This window comes from Trichosurus vulpecula, chromosome 2, assembly GCF_011100635.1.
Source record: "Trichosurus vulpecula isolate mTriVul1 chromosome 2, mTriVul1.pri, whole genome shotgun sequence".
Classification (NCBI taxonomy): Eukaryota; Metazoa; Chordata; class Mammalia; order Diprotodontia; family Phalangeridae; genus Trichosurus; species Trichosurus vulpecula.
This window is the reverse complement of record NC_050574.1, coordinates 4,504,135-4,530,482: the sequence shown is the minus strand read 5'-3', so window position 1 is coordinate 4,530,482 and position 26,348 is coordinate 4,504,135. Positions and strand designations below refer to the sequence as shown.

At 43.2% G+C, this 26,348-nt stretch overlaps 2 protein-coding genes across 2 annotated transcripts in view; both read left to right on the top strand.

Moving 5' to 3' along the window:
- The first annotated feature begins 549 nt into the window (after positions 1-549).
- Positions 550-16,244, top strand: LOC118839957 (zinc finger protein 2 homolog). Its single transcript, XM_036747472.1, has 3 exons — positions 550-748; positions 1,843-1,938; positions 13,470-16,244. The coding sequence occupies exons 1-3, from the start codon at positions 715-717 to the stop codon at positions 15,773-15,775; spliced, it is 2,436 nt and encodes an 811-aa protein (XP_036603367.1). The 5' UTR covers positions 550-714; the 3' UTR covers positions 15,776-16,244.
- Positions 16,245-19,668: 3,424 nt separating this feature from the next.
- The window catches only part of LOC118839956 (zinc finger protein 260-like), a 31,076-nt gene continuing 24,396 nt past the window's right edge, over positions 19,669-26,348 (top strand). Inside the window, exon 1 of the mRNA XM_036747471.1 lies at positions 19,669-19,693. The gene's annotated coding sequence lies outside the window, so the exon portion shown is untranslated. The remainder of the gene's footprint in view (positions 19,694-26,348) is intronic.

Genomic DNA, 26,348 nt, shown 5'->3' with positions numbered 1-26,348 from the left:
ATTCCTAGCACACTGGTCCCAACACGTGTTCTACAGTTGAAGACGTTGGGAAAAAGGATGAGATATCCCATGTGTCAGTGTATTTTCAGACCTGGCCAAGCTGACCAGTGTGCTGTTCATCAGTCTGCCCTGATCCATTCTTTTGACTCTTGTTCTCCCAAATTCCAGAGTTTTGGGGGTCTTTTGACACACTTCATTTTTCATAAGGAAACTGGCAGTGTCTTTCTCATTTCTTATTAACCTTGGTTAATAAAATATCACCTTCATAATAAGTGAAGAAAACTTCCTTTCCCCTTCCTGGTCACTGATTTCTTTATCACTAAATACCACAATGAATGAATATATGCCATTAACAAATGAAAGCAACCATCCAGCAAAGGCAGGTGATGCTTTGGCCCTGACACGTCATACCCACAGCCACCTCAAGCCTCCATACAACAACTGATGGCTGTTTTCCCCTTGGCTGGCAACAGTCTCATGCTGCTATGTTTAGTCCAGATTGTGATTGGTGTTTCTCTGCTTTCATCTGGATGAGAACTTACTACAGGCATTCAGGCAGTTGGACTAGATCAATTCTGAAGTGTCTCTCAGCTCTAAGTCCTGTGACATTTGATGGTTTAGGAGCTGGTGACATTCCACGATGTGGCTGTGGACTTCACCCCAGAGGAGTGGGGCCTGTTGGACCCTTCTCAGAAAGAGCTGTACAAGGAGGTCATGGTGGAGAATGCCCAGAACCTGCTGTCCCTGGGTAAGGACACTTCCCCTGGAGCTATGAATTGACCATCAAAGGAACTGCCTTCCTGGTCTCCCTAGTGTTCAGGGTTTGGAGCATTTTTCAGTGATTGAAAGGCCAAAATGTAGCTCTCTTGTGTCCAAGAGACAGGGTCCTCCTGCTGCGTGGTTTCCCGTAAAAGGTCTTAGCAGTGTGTAATAGGGAGCTGAGGGTTTACTTCTTGCCCTTGAAGGTTACTGGTTCTTACTGGTTCTAGGCGGCCTGAGGTCAAAGATCAAGCCAGTGTTGAAGAATCTCAGACTTGGAAGTGAAGTGAGAGGTTGTACCTAGGCTGACCTCTCCCTGCACATGGATTAGGTCTGCCTAATCTCTATTGAGGCAGCTTTTCCTTGGAGAGGGGCAGTGAAGGGAAGCCCCTTCCTCCCAAAGCAACCTCTTCCCCTTTGGGTTGGGTCTGGTCTTTGGAAGTTTCTTCTTGTTGACAAACATAAATTTGGGCCTCACAGCTCCTGGCCTTACCATCAGATGCCTGGTATTGCAAAGGTGTCCTTGGGTTTCTTTCCTAAATCCTCAGAATTCCAACACAAATGATGGGAAGAGAAAGGAAGGAAACATAAGCATTTATGTATACCTACTATGTGCCAGCATTGTGCCAAAAATGATTTTAATTTGATCATCATAAGAAGCCTGTGATTTAGATGCTATTATCATCCCCATTTCAGAGTTGAGGAAACTGAGGCAAGCAGAGGTTAAGTGACTGGCCTGGGGCACTGAGCTAATAGGTGTTGGAGACCAAATTTGAACTCAGAGGTTCTTGAATCCAGGACAAAGCCTCTCTGCACTGCACTGCCAGCTGCCTCTTAACTTCTAGATAATGGAATCCGTGGGTTCAGCCCTCCTTCTATGAAGGAAGTAGAGAAAATCGAATTTCCTGCTTCCAAATTGGCCTCCTTCCCCTCCCCCACCATGGGTCCCACCAGTCACTATCATGGCAGAGGTTCCTGTGATGTCCTGGGAACCTCCTGTGACCCTCCTTCCTGCCCCCTTTCTCTAGAGAGCTAAGGTATCAGTGTCTCTCTATCCTCCTCCCTTCCTTATCCCATGCCCAGGACTTCCAGCTCCCAGAGAAGGATTCATCTCCCATTTTGGACAAGGGGATGCGCCATGGATGCTGGAGCAAGAAGATGCCAGAACCTCCTGTCCAGGTGAGTGAGGGGAAAGCAGGTTGGTGAGGCCTGTCATCAGGAGTAGCTACATGTCACAGTGAAGGGAGTGCTAGACTTGGGGGCAGGAAGACCTGGCTTGCCATGCTTTTTCAGACACTTTATAACAGTAAGATCCTGAGAAAGTCATTGAACCTTTGACCCTTAGTTTCACCATCTGTGATAAAACTATGATTCCATAGGATCCATTGTTCGAACTTTGGGTCACGGAGCTGTCTTGACGTTATCCAGAAAGGGCCTAGGCTGTCTGCTACAGGCTCTTTCCTAGGCTTTCAAATCAACATGCATTTATTAAGTGCCTACTCTATGCCAGGCCTCCTACTTAGTTCGAAGGATTCAAAAAAAGTCAAGGGACATCCCCTGGTCTCAAGGAGCTCCCAGGCAAGTGGGAAAGACACCAGGGACAGAGCCATGTAAAACATGTTGTATGCAGGTTAATTTGGAGCCGGTCAAAGGAGGGAAGGCACTTAGATTGAGGAGGGTTGGAAAAACCTTATTGTGGAGGCTGTGTTTGAGATTAGGGTTCAGAGAATTGAGGGGGAAGATTCGAAGCATGAAAGGCAGGCAAGGAAAGCTCATGGAGACTGGAGATGGTTTGTCCTGTTCAAGGAGGCATAGAAAGGAGGCCTTTGCTACTGGAGTAAGATGAAAGAAGACTGGTAAAGGAGAGGAGGGGAGGGGAGATTAAGAAGGCCCCTAACAGCCCAATAGAGGATTTTACATATCATCCTGGTCCTAGGGAGCCACTGCAGTTCTTTCAGGAGGCAGTGATGTGGTCGGATGTGAGGTTAAGAAGGCGAATTTGATATCTGGATAGAGCATAGACTGGTCTAGGGAGAGACTCGAGACAGTGAGACCAAACAGAAGGCTTTTTCCACACTGTAGGTATGAGGTAATTGGGGTCTGAACCTAGAAGGTGGCTGTGTTGGTTCAGAAGGTGGGATACATGTGAGACATGTCACCAAGGTGGAATCAACAGGACTTTCTAAGAGATTGAAGATGGAGGGAGGGTGATGGTATGAGCATGAGAGATGGTGAGCTGTGGATAACATCTCTTTTATGAGTCTGGACAATGGATAGGGTGAGCTAGATAGTGTTATCAAAGTAGGAAGATGGGGGGGTGGGGGAAAGATAATGAGTTTAGTTGACGATGTGGTAGGACGAGAACCCAAAGAGAAGAGTGTCACCACAACCCAAAGGAATGGGAGTATCAGGGAAAAGGGGATGAGTGATGATGCCAGAAGTTGCTGAGAGATCAAGAAGGATGAGGAATGGGAAAGAGGCCTTTGGTTTAGCAATTAGGAGATCACTGTTCACTTTGGAGGGAGGTGTTTCACTTGAGTAGTGAAGTTGAGCACCAGAATGCAGAGTTTTCTAGGAAGTAAGAGTAAAGGAGTTGGAGACCCTACTTGTAGATGGCCATGTCTAGGTGTTTAGCCATGTGAATGGTTAATGGAATAGAAGATCTTTCCTGTACATGAACAGCTCTACATGGCCACATGTGCTCCCTTTTTTCCTTGAAATGGGTACATTCCCAGGTCTGAAGGTACACTGGTATTTCCATCAGAGATGTCTTGCTGCTTAAACTCTGGCTGTTTTAACAATCCAGCTAGCAGCTGTTGTGGGGGTGAAAGACCAAGACAAACCCAACAACAGGGACGTTGCCAGCATGCTGCAAAAGCCCAAGTTCTTTTAATCTGCTTTATACTAAGGAAAGCAACGATAAGGGGTTGACAAGCTTACTTTAATTCAGCATACAAATATCACTCACTTAGTTCAGGGGAAACAGCCAGTGCCCTGAACTTCAGAACCAATACAACCAAATTACGAACATCAACAGACAGACCTTGTCTGATTCAAATCCAAATACATAGTTACCAGAGTTTAACAAAGTCCCAGCATCTGAGTTTGCATGCTGGAGGGCTCTGAGCTAAAGCTGCCCGGAGTCTCCACATCGTCTCAAGCCACCAAGACTGAGAGCCCTGCACAAATGGCTCTGTCTTCGCTTCTTATACCGTTTCAGACTTCCTCAAAGAAACATCATCTGAATGACCAGAACTTAAGCTGCTATGATTGGCTCTGGAGTGAGCACCTCCCCTGAGGACCCTAGGAGCTTCACACCCACATCTGTTTAGCACCTAATAGGGGTTAGGGCCTGGGGCTTAGCACCTAGTAAGACTCAATGAAATACACTGAACTGAATGAAAGGAAACAAAGCCAGACTCTTCAAGGGCACTTGGTTGAACTGAGTGCTAAGAGCCCATTTTGCTTACCAGCACACTGGCCCAGTTCACAGTTGTGATACATTCCATGCTGAGTCACATAGAGCCTGATCAGGTAAAATATATGTATATTAAGGGAGATTTATATTGCCTTTGAAGAGGAAGCTTACTTGGAAGGAAGCTTGCTTAGTGGGGTGGCTCACTTATGGAGGCATGTTTGGCTGATATCAAGAACCCTGCTCCCCTTTGGATTGAACCTAGATATTGGTGCTGTCTTTCAATCTGATAACGTATATAGGGAGGAGACCTCTGATGGACAAAGGGGACTTCTGATACCAACCCTTGTGAGAGCACTGGAACACTGGACTAGAATCAAATACTAAAGAAAGTATGGGGTTTACTGATCTTGGGATAGTTGTCTGTTGTTTTCCAATTGTTATAGTATTTGGCTGTGCCCAGAGCCCAGACTGGAGCAGCCCTTCCCCGGTTGTGGTTGGGGGAGAGCTGACTGCCCCAGAGTTGGGATGTTGTGGGACAGAGGCAGAAGCTGGGATAGGGGCCCCTGGAGCCTGCTGTGCCTGGACCCAGGGAGGAGCAGAGAGAGCTTGGAATCGAGCAGTCCCTTCCCTGTAAGGTGGGACATGGAGCAGGAGAAGAGAGCTGCCTTCCTGTGAAGCCAGGCAGGAGTTGGGCACAGTTGGTTGTGGACCTGCATGAGGAGGAACCCAGGAACTCTGGACGCAGGGCTGAGTCCAGATTCCAGGCTTTGCAGCAGGACAGGAGCACTGAGCTTACTTTGCTGCCACACCCCTCTGGGATGGGTTGGGAACCATGGGGCTCTCTATGGTGGAATGGGGAAAGTTCTGTGGCCCCCTGGGATTCACCCTGTTGGCTTTGCTGCTGCTCAACCACCCCTCACGTCTGAAGGTGTGTTGGGACTTGAACTCTTTGGCTTATTCAAGCATGTGTGTACCTGCCAGTGTCAGGTGGGAGCCTGCAACAGCAGTGTGGGGAGAAGGACACACCCCCAAGAGGACTGTACTTGGACACTTTGTTTTGAATTGGGGGGATTGTGATCTACTGTCATCTAGGAGTGGAGTGTGTTGTGTTCTCTGCTGCCTCTGAGGATGTCCTGTGTTAGGGAAGACCCTGGCCTGGAATCCCCTGATTGTATAAATAAGGATAAGGTGGGGGGTATGCTATATTATGTTATATACTTTGTTTCTGTTTAAGGTCATATGGCCACCCTGGTGATAAGTTATGTTGTTATCAACTGGGAATGCTTTACTTCCTTGAGTAAGGTTTTGTTTTTAGTAAATAGAGAGTTCATTATATTTTATAGTTCAGCTCTAAATTAATATGTATATATTGACAGCAGCAGCCCTCAAGTGTGCTGTGTTGATTGGTGTTACACCATGAAAGAAAAGGGAATGAGGATGATATCTAGTGTTGATGGATGCATAACGTGAGGGTTTTTTGAGGCCAGAGGAGAAATGGTTTCATTTGTGTCAGTAGGAAAGGAGCCAATAGAAAGGGAAAGACTGAAAATTCGTGAGAAAATGGAGATGGCAGAGTAGGGAGTATGCTGCAGGAGCAAATGGGATGGAATGGGATCACTGGAGCATGTTTGCCTTGCCAATCAGGAGGGGGCCCTCTTCGTGAGAGAAAGGGATAAAGGAGGAAAAGAAGGCGTCTGGTTTATGTGAGATAAGGAGAGTTCTTGGTCAGTGTCCAGTTTTTTCAGTGAAATATGAAGGCAAGTTCTCAGCTGAGAGGGTTGGTGGGAGCAAGCCATGTGGAGTGGTTTGAGAGGAATGAAAAGATCTGATATGGTGAGTGGGAATGGGAGTCAGGGAGGTGTCAGAGGATTCCATTGCCTTTTCCCAGTCAGGGCCCAGCTGAGAGGATGTTACCAAAATTTGTAGTGGACCCAGGCAACCTGGTTTCATGGTTTTCTCTCTTTTTATTCAGCAGCACATGAGTAGTTCCAATGACCAGTGTCTTACCTAGAAGTGATCCAAGGTTGAGGCTGGCATAAATCATCCCCCTAAGTTCCTTTCATGATCTTTATGGTTGAAACTTTATCTCCAGGAATGGAGAATCATTGGCCAGATCCATGTAGGTGACTGCTAGGGCGATCGAGGTAGAGATTCCCAGGTGTCCCAGAGCAGGACACCCTCCAGCAGCCTTTGGGATCACCAGTATTTGGTGTGCTCAGGTCCCATCCACGTTAGAAATGGACAAAAGTAACTCCTTGTAGGTTAAAAGGTGAATGAAGGAGAAAGAAGGCAGGACTTAGGCCAGAACCTGCATGTGACCAAAGGGGAGAGACTAGATTCCAGGGATTGTGGTGGAGGTCAGGGCTTTTTATAGGCCTGGGCCTATAATTCCTCAAGTTGCTACTATGTTCTAGGCACTGTGCCAAGCTGTGGGGATACAAAGAAAGGCAAAAGCCCATCCCAGCTAAGGAGTTCACAATCTAGTATGGAAAATGGAGATGGTTTGAGAAGAAGCCACAGATCACAAGCCTCAGTCTTAGCTGATCCTGCGAAAAGAGAGTATTTTGGTGAGGAAACACATGAAATTCAGCAGGGACTTAAATAAATGCAAGCAGAGACACTGGCAATTCACAAAGGAGAGCAGAGCTGAGGAGAAGATAGTGAAAACAATAATAATAGCCAACAATTACGTAGAGCCTCATCTGTGCCCAGACTTTACAAGTATTGTTTGATTTGATCATTGTGAGAATCCTAGGAAGTAGGTGGTATTGTCATCCCCATTTTACAGATAGGGAAACTGAGGCAAATGGCCACACTGTGACTTGTCCAGGGTCAAACTGTTAGCAAGTTTCTGATCTGGAATTTGGGTCTTCTTGCCTTCAGGCTCCACCCTCTATCTATTGTACCACCAGCTGTATTTTGGTTTATAAGCAGAATGCAGTGAAATTGTTCCTTCAGACGTGAATGAGGTGGGAAATGGCAGGAGAATTTTATGAGTTATATTGCTGAGAGTTGGGAATGTCTGGTTTTTGGCTCTATGCAGTCAACAAAATGAACACCATGGATTGTGAGGTGCTATAGGAAAGCTGTTTTTCTACTGGCCAATGATAAGTATCGTATTAAATGCTAAATGTACCTGAAGGTCAATTGCATGGATTGGTTTTTTTTCTAACAATGTTTATACGTAAAAAAAGAAAACAAGGTACTTTTCTAAGGAAAGAATCTCTTCAGATATAACTGCCTTCTTTCTACCACTGGCACACTGGCTCTGCTGTCACGTAAACTCTTCTGGGTGACTGACCCGTGGTGCCAACGAATTCCTTTGGAAAGCTGCTTGATGGAAGAGTGTTAACTTAAGTACAGGACAAATCCAAATCAGAAAATAGCCGTAAGACTGTAGTGAGGACCAATATAAGGACTGTTTTTGTAGAACGGTTGTGATGGTCCATGTTGGTGTCATGGCTTCCAAAAAGCCTGCCATGTGTGCAAGTATTTGTAACACCTTGATCTAGTGGTGACCCTGCTGATGATATCTGCTCACAAGGTCACCTGGAAATGGCTACTGTAGTGTAGTGACAGCAATCAAATGACCACAAGCGCATGCCTGGAACCATCCACTGGGAATCAATTTGCACTTGATTTTCAGACCTTTCTGGCTCTTGGGAAACAATTTGATGTTGGATTGAGAATCTGAAGGAACATGTTGCACTTAGAAGTGGTCAGGGTTTGGTGTAATCACTGGATGCCTGATCACTATAGTTTGGAATCACTGAAGAAAGAAAACTATTGTACTTAAACATATGTATGCTTGTTGTCCAAGAGGAAAATGTCTTCTATTTTTATCTTAGAATATTTATTGCAAAACTGGGCAGTTGTTTCCTCTTCAAGGTTCCATTAAAGAATATTTAGCTCAAACCCCATAGACCATTATGATGAAGACCCAAAGGGTTTTCAGCCACCCAAAAGCAAAGGCTTCGATAGGACCAATAGTAAAGCATGCTGTCCACTTCTTGAGAGAAGGATGAGAGAATCAGGGCCCTTTATAGGAGTTACTGCTTTTGGGTAACAAATGTTTAGATTTTTAAAAAATTGTATTTATTACAAGGATTTGAGGTTTTTAAAAAGTGAGGAGCAGAACCATGCAAAGATAAATTTTAAAAAATAGATAATGGTTATCCTAAAAGAGTGATAGGCCAGCATGGAATATAGCATGCCACAGATGAAAGGAAATATTCGCATTCATGGTGGTCTTAGACATAAGAATAGAAAAAGGGAAAGGGATCACCGCGGAAATTAAACTGTGCCTATGGACATGATAGGTAATGAAATACTATGAATATTTGGTATGGATTCTAGTAATGGCAAATCTATGGATCAGAATGCAACATGTTGGATATAATATTGAAAATTGCTACATAGCAACAGAACTATTGCCAGTTTCGCATATGAAATTTATAGAGAATGAGTGTGATAATGCCTCAGAACTGGTCAGTAAAGAAGAACAGGAGGAGCCATCACCTAATAAAAAACTGTAGTCAACAAGTGGCACCTGAAGAAAGGATTGGAAATGCAGTGGGGGTCCTGCAAAGAGGCTGTACGGTCGTGGGGTCACATGCCACTTGGGAATGTGGGGTTCTTACTTCTGGGAGGTCTCCAGAAGTAGAGGTTCTTTGCTGATTGGCGGTGTTCCCATGGAGACCAGCAGTTAACAGCCACCAGGGAGAGAAGAGAGAAGTCTCAGGAACCATCCCCAGAGATTTCCTGGCCCCTCCCCACAGTGTCCTGCAGAGCTGGAGGCTCCCACTGCTGACTATGCAGCATCTGTGCCCGTGGCTGGGCTCCACACCCCAAACTTAGGCTGCTTGTCTGAGTGTGAAGAGTACTGGACATGATTGGGAGAAGACATGCATTCAAATCCTACCACTGGCTCCTAGGAGCTATGTACCTTGTCTGAGCCTCAGGCAAAGATCTAAGACTTCTGTACTTAAAGGCATCTTTGCACCAAAAGTATGGCTCCTACCATCAATGTAGAGAACTAGAATCTTAACCTCTGGGAATCCCCAAACTATGCTGACACAGCTACTGAAGGGCAATCACATAGAGGGATAACAGTTGTTAAGAAGAGAAATATTTGCCAGGAGACTAGGGTGGCACTGATTGCATCGGGGAACATTGCCTAGTCTAGTGCTTAGTAATGGTGGCCTTCTATTCCAGGGTGAGATACTGGTCCACCCCCTCCAATCAGGGAGCTTAGTGATGCGGTCCCAAAGGAACCATTCTTCTAACAGCTGAGTGCAAATGGGTCATCACCATTTTTATTAAGTACAATGAAATTAACTCCAGAATGTGGCAAGAATTAAAGCTTTAGTAAGTCCCTTGCAATTTCCGTTTCTTGATTACCTTTTCATGCTTCTCTTGATTCTTGTGTTTGAAAGTCACATTTTCTATTCAGTTCTGGTCTTTTCACTGAGAAAGTTTGAAAGTCCACTATTTTATTAAAAATCCATATTTTGCCTTGGAGCACGATACTCAGTTTTGCCGGGTAGGTGATTTCTTGGTTTTAATCCTAGTTCCACTGACCTCTGGAATATCGTATTTCAAGCCCTTTGATCTCTTAATGTAGAAGCTGCCAGATCTTGGGTTATTCCGATTGGGTTTCCACAATACTCAAATTGTTTCTTTCTGGCTGCTTGCAGTATTTTCTCCTTGATCTGGGAACTCTGGAATTTGGCAAGAATATTCCTAGGAGATTTCTTTTTGGGATCTATTTGAGGAGGCGATCGATGGATTCTTTCAATTTCTATTTTGCCCTGTGGCTCTAGAATATCAGGGCAGTTCTCCTTGATAATTTCTTGAAAGATGGTATCTAGGCTCTATTTTTGATCATGGCTTTCAGGTAGTCCAATAATTTTTAAATTATCTCTCCTGGATCTATTTTCTAGGTCAGTGGTTTTTTTCAAGGAGATATTTCACATTGTCTTCCATTTTTTCATTCCTTTGGTTCTATTTTATAATATCCTGATTCCTCATCAAGTCACTAGCTTCCACTTGCTCCAATCTAATTTTTAAAGTAGTATTTTCTTCAGTGGTCTTTTGGACCTCCTTTTCCATTTGGCTAATTCTGCCTTTCAAGGCATTCTTCTCCTCATTGGCTTTTTGGAGCTCTTTTGCCATTTGAGTTAGTCTGTTTTTTAAGGTGTTGTTTTCTTCAGTGTATTTTTCAGTATTTTTTTGGGTCTCCTTTAGCAAGTCATTGACTTGTTTTTCATGGTTTTCTCGCATCCTTCTCATTTCTCTTCCCAATTTTTCCTCTACTTCTCTAACTTGCTTTTCCAAATCCTTTTTGAGTTCTTCTATGGCCTGGGGCCAGTTCATGTTTTTCTTGGAGGCTTTTGTTGTAGGCTCTATGACTTTGTTGTCTTCTTTAGGCTGTATGTTTTGGTCTTCTTTGTCACCAAAGAAAGAATCCAAAGTCTGAGACTGAATCTAGAACTGTTTTGTTTACATTCCTACATGGAAAGATGATGTGTATGATTCATGAGACCTCAGTATTAGGGTAATTGAAGGGAATATGCATATATATATATTTATATATATATATGTTTATGTATATATATAAGTGAATGCGTATGTATGTATATATCTATGTGTATATGTGTGTATGTATGTGTATATATATGTGTGTGTGTTTATATATATGTAAAAGAGAGAGAGCAGACACAGGGTGAGTTGAAGATGAAGGGAAGATATCTAAAAGAAATAAAATGAAATTAAGGGATGAGAGAGCAACATACTGAGAGAGGGAGATAGGGAGAGATAGAATGGGGTGGATTATCTCGCATAAAGGTGGCAAGAGGAAGCAGTTCTATGGGAGGAGGGGAGAGGGCAAGTGAGGGGGGAATGAGTGAACCTTGCTCTCATCAGATTTGGCCTGAGGGGGAATACCATACATACTCACTTGGGTATCTTACCACACAGGAAAGAAGAGGGAGGAACATAAAAAAAAAATAAAAGGGGGGGGATGATGGAGGGGAGGGCAGATGGGGGTGGAGGTAATCAAAACAAACACTTTGGAAAGGGGACAGGGTCAAGGGAGAAAATTCAATAAAGCGGGATGGGTTGGGAAGGAGCAAAATGTAGTTAGCCTTTCACAACATGAGTATTGTGGAAGGGTTATACATAATGATACATGTGTGGCCTAGGTTGAATTGCTCGGCTTCTTAGGGAGGGTGGGTGGGAAGGGAAGAGGGGAGAGAATTTGGAACTCAAAGTTTTAAAATCAGATGTTCAAAAACAAAAAAAGTTTTTGTATGCAACTAAAAAATAAGATACACAGGCAATGGGGCATAGAAGTTTATCTTGCCCTACAAGAAAGGAAGGGAAAAGGGGATGAGAGGGGAGGGGGGTGATAGAGGGGAGGGCTGATTGGGGAACAGGGCAACCAGAATATAAGCCATCTTGGAGTGGGGGAGAGGGTAGAAATGGGGAGAAAATTTGTAATTCAAACCGTTGTGAAAATCAATGCTGAAAACCAAATATGTTAAATAAATAAATTTAAATTAAAAAAAAAAAAGAATATGAGAGATGGTGAAGGTCAGCTTGAAGACTTGGCCACTGGCTGGATATGGGCAATGAGGGTGAGGCAAAGATCAAGGATGGCTCAAAGGTTGTGAATTTGGATGGCTGGAAGAATGATGGCACCCTCAAGAGAAATACAACAGTTTGGAAGAGCAGAAAGCTTAAGGGGAAGAGGAATTTTCTTTAGGATGTGTTGAGTTTGAGATACTGCTGGGACATGAATTGAGAGAGGCCCATTAGATATGAGAATGGATTTCAGGATAGAGATTTAGGTGGAAATAAAGGAGATGCTCATCCATTGAGGCATGGACAAATGCTAATACATGAATTACTGAATTATTATTTCACTGTAGGCAATCCCAAATACTGGGATTTCTGAGAAACTTGGGAAGATTTATATAAATGAATGCAAAATGAGGGAAAACAATACAAAGTATATCATACATGTTGAATCCCAATGTTGGAAAGGAAAACACTGAAAGATGTTTGAATTCAGATTGATTTCAAATTCCTGTTAATATATTTCCTTCCTCCCAACAGAGAGGTGGTAGACTATGGGGCATGGGGGTTGGGGTAAATGCTTCATCCACAGGATTGATTACTCAGTTTTCTTTTACTTAACTGTTTTTCTTTGTTACAAGGAAAGGTTTTGGAGGAGAGGGGGGAGGCAGGGAGGTATTAGGAAGTCACAATGACGTAAAAAAAAGGCACTGATAAATCATTTTGATTTGTGTTTTGTAAGCTTTGTCATCATTCCAATCTCCAAAAAAGGCTTCCCACATTTCTAATACTTGCCCTTAACCCCTTCAATGGCCTTCAGGATGTTGGAAGATGAAAGTGTTCTGAAAGCTGATTTTTGCTATTACCATGGAAATGTCCTTCTAAATTGAAAAATGCTCTAGAAGCACCTCAGTTCAAGTCTTTCTTCTGAAATGTACTAAGTTGTGTGACCCAGGGCAAGTCACTGTGTCTCAGACAACTTTCAAAGAAGAAAGATTCCTGAACACTTTCTTATCTGCCCTGGTAGAGAGAATTTTCCTTGCTGGGGGATCCTTACATCAATAAAGTCACTATTCCAGTCCACAAAAAAAAAAAAAAAAGAAAAAAAAAAAGAATTAAAGCTTTAGAAAATCCAACCAAATTTGCATTTCAAAAATGTCTGAACTCCAACAAATTAACTGTTGCCAGAACATTTCTCATACTGTTCATTAACTCGTATTTGTGCAGCAATACCTCTAAAATGGTATTACAGACATGCCAGCCGCTCTGCTTCCATTGGGCCCTGCTGTTTACACCATGGTTGGTACACACAGTCATAAATGCAAACAAGTATACATTCAATAACAAAGTAGTTTCTAGAACACTGAACAGAGCATGCGCCATCACAGGATTTGAGTTTTGTTCTCAGCTGCAGGGATGTTGGTCAGGCCACTCTGTCATCATGAGCTCTTGGCTTGAGTTGGGAATGTCATAAGCATGCTGGTCCTGCCTGTGTGGCAGGCTTGTTGTGAGTATCCAATATTATTGTGTGTGAAGCTCTTTGTCAATTAAATCATCCTGGGCATGTGAACTAACAGCACTTTCAAATGACTGAGGACTTCTTTTTCCCTAGGGAAACAGATTACAGATCAGTTACTTTGTGTCAATGGAGGGAAGAGGATGTATTTGTGTATATGAGTATGTGTTACTATATATATTTCTTTGTTTGCTTCAGATGGAGAGACAAGGCTTGAAATGAGGAAGGCTACTGCCAAGTTGAACATTTCTTCAGAAGAATCACGACAGCAAAGATTCATGAAAAATGGTGTCTGGGGCTCTGATATCACAATGGAGAAAAAACAAAAGAGTCACTGTGCCTTTGATCAAGATGGAAAGAGTTTTAGACAATGTTCAGCCCTAATTCCCTGTAAGAAAATGACCTCAGGGGAATGCTGTTCACAGGATTATAAATATAGGGAGAGCTTTACTGAACCAGTAGAGTTGGTTGAGTCTCATGAGAAGCTTCCTAAAGTGCAAACTTATGGATGTGAGAAGACCTTCAGCTTGAATTCAGAACTAATTAGATCTCAGAAAAGTCATACTGGAGAAATGCTTGGTATCGGTAATGAAGGTGAGAAGGCCTTGAGTCATAATTCAAAGCTCACTGACCACCAGAAAATTCAAAATGGAAAGCAACATTATGCTTGTATTGAATGTGGTAAAGCCTTTAAGCGACACTCATCCCTTATTTCCCATCAGAGAATTCATACTAGAGAGAATTCTCATGAGTGTCATGCATGTGGTAAAACTTTCAGGGAAAACTCATCCCTTAATTTACAACAGAGAAGACACACTAGAAAGAAACTTTATGAATGTAATCATTGCAGAGAAACTTATAGACAAAAGTCTGGGCTTGCTAAGTATCAGAAAACCCCCACTGGAAAGAAACCTTATGCATGTGATAAATGTGGAAAGGCTTTCAGATATAGATGTCTTCTTGCTGCACATCAGAGAATCCACACTGGAGAGAAACCTTATGAATGCAATCAATGTGGAAAAACCTTCACACAGAGGTCAGGTCTTGGTCAACATGAGAAAATCCACACTGTAGAGAAACCTTATGCATGTGACAAATGTGGAAAGGCTTTCAGACATAGATATCTTCTTGGTGCACATCAGAGAATCCATACTGGAGAGAAACCTTATGAATGTGATGTATGTGGAAAGGCTTTCAGAAAGAGATTCAGTCTGGCTGAACATCAGAGAATCCACACTGGAGAGAAACCTAATGAATGTGATAAATGTGGAAAGGCTTTCAGAAAGAGATGCAGTCTGGTTGCACATCAGAAAATCCACAGTGGAGAGAAACCTTATGAATGTGATAAATGTGGAAAGGCTTTCAGAAAGAGATGCAGTCTGGCTGCACATCACAAAATCCACACTGGAGAGAAACCTTATGAATGCAATCAATGTGGAAAAACCTTCATACACAAGTCAGGTCTTGGTCAACATCAGAAAATCCACACTGGAGAGAAACCTTATGAATGTGATAAATGTGGAAAGGCTTTCAGGAAGAGATACAATCTGGCTGAACATCAGAGAATCCACACTGGAGAGAAACCTTATGAATGTAATCAATGTGGAAAGACTTTCAGACTCAGCCAGAGTCTGGGTGCACATCAGAGAATCCACACTGGAGAGAAACCTTACGAATGTAATCAATGTGGAAAGAGATTTAGACAGAACTCAGGTCTTGCTGAACATCAGAGAATCCACACTGGAGAAAAACCTTATAAATGTAATCAGTGTGGAAAGACTTTCTGCAGCAACTACAAACTTGCTCTACATCAGAGAATCCACACTGGAGAGAAACCTTATAAATGTAATCAATGTGGAAAGACTTTCACACTTAGCTGGAGCCTTTCTACACATCAGAGAATCCACACTGGAGAGAAACCTTATATATGTAATAAATGTGGAAAGAGCTTCAGACAGTTTTCAACTCTTGCTGGTCATCAGAAAATCCACATTGGAGAGAAACCTTATGAATGTGACAAATGTGGAAAGGCTTTTAGAAGTACCTCTGAACTCACTGTACATCTAAGAATCCACACTGGAGAAAAACCCTATGAATGCAAGCAGTGTAGAAAGACTTTCACGCGGAGTTCCTATCTGGCTGCACATCAGAGAATCCACACAGGAGAGAAACCTTATGAATGTGATAAATGTGGCAAGGCTTTTAGAAGTACCTCTGAACTTACTATACATCTAAGAATCCACACTGGAGAAAAACCTTATGAATGCAAGCAGTGTAGAAAGGTTTTCGCACAGAGTTCCCGTCTGACTGTACATCAGAGAATCCACACTGGGGAGAAACCTTATGAATGTGATAAATGTGGAAAGGCTTTCAGACTCAGCACGACTCTGACTGCACATCAGAGAATCCACACTAGAGAGAAACCTTATGAATGTAATCAATGTGGAAAGAGCTTCACACAGAGCTCAGGTCTTGCTTATCATCAGAAAATCCACAGGAGATAGAAACTTTATGAATTCAATCAGTGTGGAAAGACTTTCATCAGCAACTACAAACTTGCTCTACATCAGAGAATCCACACTGGAAAGAAACCCTATGAATGTGATCAATGTGGTAAAGTCTTCCATCAACAGCAATCCCTTATTTCCCATTGGAGAATTCATAATAGAAATCTTATCACTGTCTTGGATGAGGAAAGGCATTCAAATGCAGTGTAGAGCTCATTAGACATCAGAAGATTCACTCTTGGGATAAGTTCTATATTGACTCAATGTGGGAAAACCTTCACAGATCATCTCTTTATATCAGTTGATTCAAGATGATTCCTAGTGGAGAAAAGCTATGACTGTGTTCAGTGCGGATGTGCACATTGCATGTATTATATTTAATAGTAAATGCTATAATAAACTTAAAAGAATGATCTCATTTTATTTCATGGTTGTGAATTTTAAAATAAAAAATCTAGTATCACTAGTTTCCTCTTCCATCATTTTTGCCAGTTTCGAAGGCATTCTTTCTCTCTTGAATGCAATGATTTTATTGTTCATTTCTGATGTGACATTTGCTATAACTGAGGATAACCCACAGAAGAAATGCCTTAGAATGAAGGAGGACAGGGAAGGGCTTCCTGGAGAAGGTGGGATTTTAGCTGAGACTTGAAGAAAATCAGGGAGGACAGGAGGTGCGAGGATGAAGAGGAGAGTCTGGCAGGGGGGATCGCCTGAGGGAATGCCTGGAGTGGGGAGATGGAGGATATTCTGTGAGGAACAAGCAGGAGCCCAGTAGCACTGGATCAAACACTCCATTATGGGGTGGCACAAGCAGTGTAAAAAGACTGGAAAAGTAGATGGTGCTAAAATCGGCTTTGGAGGCCAAACAGAAGATTCTGTATTTGCTCCTGGAGGCAATAGGGGGCCTGTGCATTTTGTTGTGTAGGAGTTAACATGCTGAGATCTGTGTTTTAGGAAATCATTCCCAGTAACCGTTGCCATGGTCTAGATGTGAGGTCATGAGGGTCTGCACCAGGGTAGGGGCTGAGTCAGAGGAGAGAAAGGGTTCTAGAGAGATGCTGTGGAGGTGAAGTCAGCAGGCTGGGAGGACAGATTCGATGTTGGCAGGGTGTGGGGAAGAGGGAAAAATAAGTGAGTGAGGAGTCAAGCAGGACACCTAGCCTACGAGCCTGGGGGACAGAGGGTGTGGGGGTGTGTAGCAACCATTTGGCTAGCAGCTGTTGCTGGAGTGGAAGACCAACACAAGCCCAACAACAAAAACGCTGCCAGCACACTTTCTTTTCATTTGTTTTACTAAGGAAAGCAATATTAAGGGGTTAACAATCTTACTTTAATCCAATATATACAATATAAACTCACTTAGTTGAGGAGGAAAAGTCAGCCACCTGAACTTCAGAGCAAGTACAAACAAATTACAAACATTCACAATGTAAACAGACCAGATCACAAATCATAGTTACCAAGAGACCATCAACATCTGGGTTGACAAGCCAGGGAGCTCTTAACAAAGGCTGGCACAGAGGCATGCGCCACTCCTCCTTTGGCTCAGAGCCCCAAGCAAAACAGCTTTGTTCTCTCTTTTCATACAGTCTTAGATGTCATCAAACATCATCTGGGTAACCAGAATTTAGGCACATACTATTGGCTCCGGTCTTAGAAACTCCCCTTAGGTCCCTGGGGACTTCACTCCCATCATCCTCTTAGCACATAGTAATTAGGGGTTTGGTCCTGGGAACTTTACAACTGATAACGCTCAAAGACAATTAATTTAGCATTCTGAAACACTGAAAAAGTCCCAATTATTACAGCGTGGTAAAGGCATGTTCAGAAGAGGGGAGGGTTGGGGGTAAAGATGATGGGTTTAGTCTTGGAACTTGATGTCCAAGAGGCCCCCAAGAGATTGAGACAGGACTTCAGCATGGAGTGAAGAGCTGCGTAAGGAGATCTGAGAATCCTCAGCACAAAGATGATCAGTGATCCATGGGAGAGGAGATCCCCAACTGAAGAAGAAGGAGAAGAGGACACAGAGCAGAGCCGCGTGGGGCATCCCTAGTCACAGAGTGGTTGTGACCTGGATGGAGATCAGGCAGAGGACCTGGAGAAGGATGGGTCAGAGAGAGAGCAGAACTGGGAGAGAGGAGGGGGATAGACAGTCATAGGCTTCAGAGAGGGAAGGAAGGATGAGAAATTGGCAGTGATGAGCCCTTAGTAACCTGGGAGAGCAGAGGCCCAAAAATGCTCTGCCCTCTGTAGGAATCAACTCAGGTGCCCCCTCCGTGAGGTCTTTCCCAGTCACCCCGGCTATTGATACCCCCCTCCCGTAACCTTCAGCCCTCCCTCTCTAGACACACACACACACAGACACGTTTCTATGGGGTGTCTCCTGTTACAATGGGAGCTCCTGGGCCCAGGCAATCTTTCAGCCTTTTTGGCATCATTCCAGCTTAGCCCTGTACCAGCACACAATAGGCACTTCCCATACTTTCTGCATGCACACAGTAGGCACTTCACAAGCTTTTGTGCATGCACACAGTAGGCACTTGGCATGCTTTTGCAAATGCAGAAAGTAGACACTACATGCAATTTTGCAGATGCACACAGTAAGCACTTCATGCATCTTTGCAGATGCATACAATAGGCACTTCCCAGGTTGTTGCAGATGTACACTGTAGGCACTTCATTCAATTTTGCGGCACACAGTAGGCACTTCATGCACCTTTGCAGACTGCTGGCTGCCTAGTGAAGGAGCAGGTGAGCAGCCAGGAGTCCCAGGCTCCGAATCACAGAAGGCAGGTTGGGGTCTTTCCTGCTTTGGGAACAGCCCCCTCCGGGGGAAGGCTTCAGGATGGAAACCACCTGGAGGAAGCGGGTGGGCTCCTCAGTCTGGAGAACTAAGGAGTCCTGAAAGTGACCAGGGAATGTCCTCCCGCTCTTCTCCCACCCCCAGCCTGCTCCTAACTCCGGTGGGGACCAGAGTCCAGCCTGACGCCCACAGACCTCATCAGGGGTCAGTAAGGGAGGAGGGTCTGGTGGAAGGGGGGCAGGGGGACAGAAGTTCCTGACACTGGCCGGGTCAGAGGGATTAGGAGACCGTGGAGACCCCAGGGGAAGGGAGGGCCGGGCTCAGGGAGGGGACATGAAGGCTTCCCGCAGGTGCTGCAGAGGATGGAGGAGAGAACTGGGGGTCGCAGAACCAGAGGCTTTGAGGGGCTGAGTCAGGGCCAGGCTGGGGGGGAGGGGAGGCACGAAGTGGGGGCGCATGTTGGCACAGGGGAGGGGCAAGACTGCCTCGGTCCAGTCCTGGGAGGGAGGGGGCGGGAGAGGCAGGGCCTGCCTCTGGGTTGGGAAGGGGGAGAGTGGCGGGGGTGTGGGGGAATTTGCAGGTGGAGGCGCGGGAGTTCCTTTGGTTCCAGCAAGGAGGGACCGGTTAGGGAGAGTCTTGGGGGAGCAGGGTGGGGTGGTGGGGGTGGGGCCAAGTTCCAGGAGTCCTCAAGACTCCCAGTCTCAGGGATTGGGGGAGGGGGACCGAGGATCCAGGATGAGGGGACGGTTAGGGGAGCCCTCGGGAGCGGTTAAAAAAAAAGAGGGGGGGTGGGAATAAAGTAGGCAGGGAGGCAGGAAGAGAGAGCATGCGCCCACTCTGGTGGGGAGGAAGCGGAAATGGCCGGTCGCTTGGCCTTCTGGGAAATGTAGTCCGGCGCTGCGCATGCCCAGGAGGGAAGGCTTTGAAAGGAGTACCTGGCTGCCGGAAGGTTCTTGCGTGGGCAGTGCCCAGCGCTGACCCACATTTCTGGGTGTCCTCAGGCCGTAGAACTTCCCACCCCCATTCCTGCGCCCTTGAAGGCCCCAAGTCATCCTCCGTCCTCCAGGACTCGTCACGGACCCCCAGCCCGGCCGCCCCCCACCCAACTGGTAGGGGGCCTGATTTTGGGGGGGGGGCTGGGGGAGGGGACTTTTCCTTCCGAATGTGACCATTTCCTGGAGGACTCAGGACCCCTGGGGGAGCAATTCTGGGGAGCCCTCGCCTCAGCCCATCCCCGGCCCCGGAGGCATCCCCCTCCCCCCGAGGAAGGGTCAAGAAGCACCCTTGTCACATAAGGATAGACAATGAATTAATCTTTATGTTACAAATGTCAGCAGTATTGGGCATCACGGCCCCTAGGAGGGACTAGTGGGGGGAGGGGGCTCTCAAAGCAAAGCAGCAGTGATTCCCTCCCACCACTATCTTTCCCCCCATTGGCTGGGAGGCGGGCTTACAATGTAGGGGGAAAAGCTAGGCAAAGGACCAGGAAATCAAAGAGGAGGAATGAGGCGGGGAGGGGGGGGAGGGAGCTTCCTGGAGCAGGAAATGTACAACCCCTATGCAGTCCTTGGGGGGGACAGAGAGAGGCTCCTAGTGCCCGGGCCCCGAATTCCTGACACTTAGGAAATCACCTTCCTACAAGGTTAAATCCCAAGTCTCTTCCATCCTCTCAATGCTCCTGCTTATCCCGAAATAAAAAATATTCATTTCTGTATTCTCTCTCTCTGAAGTCTCCACGTGAGATATCTCTCTCTCCTCATTTCAGTGCAGGAAGAAAACACATTTAGGTATATTTCACACCTGTGGCTGGGAGAGGTCTTCATGCAACGTTGTTGGTTTTTTATTAATAGATAATTCTAACTATGTACCAGTTAAAAGGTTTGAGTGAAATAAATGAAAATCAAATAGGAAAAGAAATTGTAGAGTGGAGAATCTATCAAATGATTGTCAAATGAGATCGATGAAAGTCATTTATATCCAAGATCTAGAGAGAACTGACACCAATGTGCATGGAGAGCCATTGCCAGTACATGTGAAAACAAGTTCCAGAGAAGCAATAGAGAGAGGGATATTCAAGAAATTTTGACATTTCTGGCCAGGCGTTGAACATTGGCAAAAATCACAAAAAGATAACAACCAAGATTTCATTTTGTAAAATGTGGAAGGACATAAAGAAAAAAGCATTTTATATACACAATGCAACGGAAAGGACTGCCCGTGAAACAATTTGTACTATGGATGGTGTTAATCCTGAAAGTTGGCTAAAGGAGGCAAACAAGCTAGGTAATAGAAAAATCCATATTGTTTATTCCCCTTAAGCGTACTGGACATGCATGGAGTCAGACCAAAATCTGATGAACGAACACAGAGATGAGAAAGCTTATATACGTTTTTCTTTAACAGACTCAGCATGTCTCTTACGACACCCCCCCCCCCACCCCGTGTATGTTTAACAGGATACAAGACAAGGATTTTCCTTAATGGAATAGTTTGTAAATACAGTAAGTCAGGATCGTTAACAAAGTGTCAGTTGGTATTACAACCCTGGATCTCTGTGTTTAATTTGCCATTAACATTCCATAACATAGTATATGCCAATAAAATATTAAGATAAGGAAAAGTCACATAATTCAAGATAGGTTCTGGGGTCAAGGTTCTCACCCTTAATGGCCATGGACAGAGGAGAAAAGATCGCTCTTAAATCGGACCCATCTGGGCTTGTTGCTATAAGATAGAGGTATTCTGAGTTTACTCAGAGAACAAAGAGACTGTTAGGATCAGGCTTTTCTTCTGGCTAATCAGTTCAGACTCTGAGTCTTATTGAAATTACAAAAAAAGATATAAATGGTATAAAATGTTCCACAGTAACATGACTTTTTTTCGGGTACTAAAAACCCCGAACAATATGGCACTTTTAGAGTTGCCCTCTATTCCAAAGGTGATTGCTTTGGCCCTCCTCTTCTAATCCGTGTGTGTTTATATGTATGTGTGTGTGTGTGTGCTTATATATGTGTATTTATGCACATTCCGCACTATATATATATTACACATGTGTATATATGTGTGTATGTATATGTGTGTGCTTCTAGATGAGTGTTTTTTGAGAATCATTTAATACCATCTTATATCATTTTTGTAGTTTCAGTGAAGGTCAGAGTCTGATCTAATCAAACAGAGGAAGAGTCTGGACCTAACAGCTTCTTTGCAAACTCAGAATGCCTCTTCCTATGTCAACGAGGCGAGATCAGGCTGATTTAAGAACATTCTTTCCTCTGTCTAAGGCCATTAGACCTTTAACCTGACAAATTATCTTGAATTATGTGACTTTGTCTTATTTTGATATTTTTGTTTTTGTTTTTGATTTTTTGGCAGGGCAATTAGGGTCAAGCAAGCAGCCCAAGGTTGCACAGCCAGCACATGTGTCAGGTGTCTGAGGCTGGACCTGAACTGAGGTCCTCCCAACTTCAGGGCCAGTGCTCCACTCACTGCCCCACCTAGCTGCCCTTATCTTAACATTTTATGGGTGTATACTATGTTTTCGAATGTTAATGGTAAATTAAACACAGAGATGCTGGGTTGTAATTCCCAATGGACACTTTGTGAACTCTCTTACTGTATTTACATCTTATTCCATTAAGGAAGATCCTTGTCTTGTATCATGGTTAAACATACATGGGGTTCATAAAAGTGATGTAATTAAGGCATGGTGAGTCAGGACTAAAAAAAATGTATTTAAGCCTTTTCATTTCTTTGTTCAAGCAGACAGACTGTGTCTGGCTCCATGATCGTGTATCTGCTAGCTTTAAGGGGAATAAATAATATGAATTTATATGTCACCTAGCTTGTCTCCTTTAACCAAATTTTCAGGGTCAACAGTATGCACACACAATACATATATACGTATGTGTGTGTGTGTGTGTGTGTGTGTATGTGTATCCACATCCATTTCATCTTTTCTTTTTTTCTTTGGGGAGGAGGGGCAATTCTCTTCCTAGTCCTCCTCACACTGTAATTCTCAGAAATGAATAGAAAAAAATAAAATTTTCATCATGGAAATACTATCAAGAAAAAAAAAACAAAACCCACATTCTACTTCTTTGGATCCATCACCTCTTTGGGGGAAGGCAGATAGCACAGACCTTTCTACGTCCTCTGGGAGAATGGTTGGCCATTACAGTAATCAGAGTTGTGATGTCTTTCTGGTTGTTGGTCTTTACACTGTATTGTTATCACTTACTTCTTTGCCTCCACTCACTTCACTCTGCATCAGTTCACATACATCTTCCCATGTTTCACTGTGATTGCCTGTTGTTTCTGGCACGTTAATGCTCCATTCCATTCATTTATCAACATTAATTCAGTCATTCCCCTATTGAAGGACCTCGTGCCTCAGTTTCCAGTACTTGGCCATAACCAAAGGAGCTGTTGTTGATGTTTTCATACAGCTGAGTCCTTTTCCTCCTTCTTTGATTTCTTTTGGGGAATGTGCCCATTATTACTGTCCCTGAGTCAAAGTGAATACAGAATTTAGTGACTCTGGGTGTCACAGCTTCCCCAGCAGTGAATCAATGGGCCTGTTTTCACAAGGAGCCTCTAATACTTTTCTTTTCTTCTCATTTTTGCCAGTTTCCATGCATGTGAGGCACAGCCTTACAGTTGTTATTTTGTATTTTTCTAATTATTTATGATTTGAAGCATGTTTTCCTTGAGCTTGTTTTTTATACTTAATTTTCTTTTTAAATTAACAATATATTTATTTTCTCTCTTTCTGAACTGAAAATGAAAATAATAATAATAACACAAAACCCTTGTAAGAGATATAGAGTCAAGCAAAATAAATTTCCCAGGTGTCTATGTGCAGAAATGCCTACCTGAGTATGCAGGAAGCCCATTACCCCCGATCAGGGGGGTGGAAACCACGACTCCTCATTGGCTACTGTGGCATTTATCTGAGTTCTTCAGTTGTTCAATATGTTTGGCTTTGTAATGTTACCACTCTTTGTTTTGTCCTGCTGGTTTTCTGAAGGCATCCTGACTAACCCTCCAGTTGGAGGGAGAGCTCTGGCTCTCGAGCCGCTGAGGCTCTGGCTGCTCTTATCCCACCTGGTATCCCAAATTCACAGCTGCTAGAGCATTACAGTAACAAGACCCATTAAATAACAAAAATACAGTTTTACCTGTCACTATTAGAGAGATTTGCTGTAAAAGGAAGAAGGGATGGGCTTGGTTCTACAAACATCCAGACTGTTCTTCCAGGCCTCAGCCCAAGGGCGCAGAATGGCTCAACATTCCATCCACTTGCAGCAAAACTTTTTCAGGTTGTTTAGTCCCATAGAATGTGAGCTTCTGAAGAGCAAGGAGCTTCTTTTCTTTATTTGTATCCCAAGAACTTGACACAATGCTTGGCACGGAGTATGAGAAATAGTAAAATAAATGTTTTTTTAATTTCATTTCTTTCACTCCCCCTATGTGACACTCATGTGATTTGTTTTCCCAGACTCCTTACCAATTTCTTCTTTCTGACCAGGTTTGTTGTACTATTTGCTGATGACAAAATTGATCACCTTCCAGTGAATAGTCACCCTAAAGGTACTCAGTTTCAAGTGATCCCAAAAGCTAAGCAGGGTTGGGTCTGGATAGTACTGGGAAGATGAAAGTCAATATTACTTCAGTTTTTATTGTATCACTTCTACAACATAATTGATTGTAAAATTGAGTCTGCATCTGCCTGAAGCCTCCTTGCTCTGTCCTTGAGTTGAGCTCAGGAATTTCGCTTTCCGTCTAAGTTAGTTTAAAAGTATAATTGAAAGAAAGGTTGTTAATGCTCATACCAGTAGCCCCTTCAATACTTTCAAAATATCTGCTTATTATCTTTAAGTCTCACAAATTAACTTGGTAGCATCCCCAAAAGATATGTTGTCTATCCTTGCCTGTCCTTGTGCCATTAGGGAAGATTCTCTTCCAAGGAGACAGCAAGTGTGCTAGTTTTGATTCCCTTAGCAAAGATTGCAGGATGCAGATGGGTCATCTCAAACAATTAACTTCCCTTAATTGTCAGAGAGGGGTGCAATTAGGCTCGGCTGAATGCCAGAGAGACCACTGACCATCAATTTATTATCAGCTAGCCTAATTAATAAACTGATTATTAAGTACCCAGAAACTCTGTCTCTTGGCCTTTTCATTAATCTCATTTCCCTCTATGTTATTTTTTCCTTACCATTTATCCATCCTGCCCTGTTCATCCTATTCCTCCAGACAGGTGTGATTTACTTCTAACCATTAACTTGCCCTATTCCTTAATTGAGCTCTTCCTCTAAGAGTCCCTCCCTTATCCTTTTCTCCCTACCCAGACCTTAATTTACCCACTCCTCTAAAAGTCCCTTCCTTAAATTCTCCCTCCACTCCTGATTCTTAATCCATACACCCTTCTGAAAGTACCTTCCTCAACCTATCCCCTTGCCCCCTCATTTCTTCATAACTTTGGAGACTTTTATATCCTTTCATGTGTATATGTTATTCTCTGTTTAACCCATTGTGAAAATTACTATTTCTTCAGTTATTTAAATATGATTTTATTTGTACAAAGAGTGTTTGTTTTTTCTTTTTAAAATGTGTTTTATAATGATATTCATGAAGTTCCTGGGTCTGATTTAGGAGGCAGACTCTCAGCTGTTTTATTTATACTGTCTACAGTTATTTTAAGTGAAATATCTCTTACTATCTCTTCTTGTAGGATTTTTTGGTGATATATAAAAATGCTGATGATTTATATGGATTTATTTTATATCCTACCACATTCCTACAATTATTAATTGTTTCATCTAACTTTTTAGTTAAATCTTTAGAATTTTTCAAATACAGCATGATATCATTTGCAAAAAGAGATCGTTTATGACCTCACTTCCCATTTTGATTCCTTCGATTTCTTTTTCTTCTCCTATTAGTGTGGTTAACATTTCTGAAACAATATTGAATAATATTGGTGACACATAGCATTGTTACCCTGTTTATCTCTTTTAATTAAATCAATTTAGCTTTAACTATGCCTGGGGTTATGATTTCTACCCCTGCTTTTTTTTTAACCTCAGCCGAAGCATCATAAATTGTGCCTACCCCTTTATTTTCACTATATGTATCTCTTATTTTTAATGGTTCCTTAGTCACAATAAATTGTCAGATTCTGAATTTTAATCCATTCTGTTTTCCATTTTATGAGTGAATATATCCCATTCACAATCAAAGTTATAATGATTAGTTTTATATTTCTCTCCATTCTATTTCCCCTCACTATTTATACTTCTTGCCCTATTTGCCCTCTCCCTCCTCATGCATCTAACTTACTTTTCACCACTACCTTGACCTCCTATTCCTCAGCCTACACTCCTCTAGGAGACTCTCCCTTGTCTTCTCCCCTTGTCTTTCACTGTCCCTCCCTTGTGCACTGTCCTTTTGCCCTCTTATTTATTTAGAAATTAAGAAGACTTCTAGGCCTTTGTAGATATTGTTAAACCTGAAAATTTGGTTGAAGGAAACAACAGAGCTAGGTGATAGAAAAATCCATGTTGTTTATTATTTTCCCTTAAAGCATAGCTAAGCTAGCTTACTTGTATGTACAGGGAGTCAGAGTATAAACTCCGGCTGCCTGAACAAAGCAATGAGAAAACTTATATACGTTATTTTAGCAGAGCTAGCAAGCCTGTATGACCTAATTTTTATGACCCCCATGTATGTTTAACCATGATACAAGAAGATGATTTTCCTTAA

Bases quoted from the DNA above. Each gene is read 5' to 3' on its own strand.
- LOC118839957 (XM_036747472.1), top strand. From the start codon at position 715: ATGGTGGAGAATGCCCAGAACCTGCTGTCCCTGG. The intron at 749-1,842 runs GTAAGGACACTT...TCCCATGCCCAG, and splicing joins CCAGAACCTGCTGTCCCTGG to GACTTCCAGCTCCCAGAGAA. The intron at 1,939-13,469 runs GTGAGTGAGGGG...TGTTTGCTTCAG, and splicing joins TGCCAGAACCTCCTGTCCAG to ATGGAGAGACAAGGCTTGAA.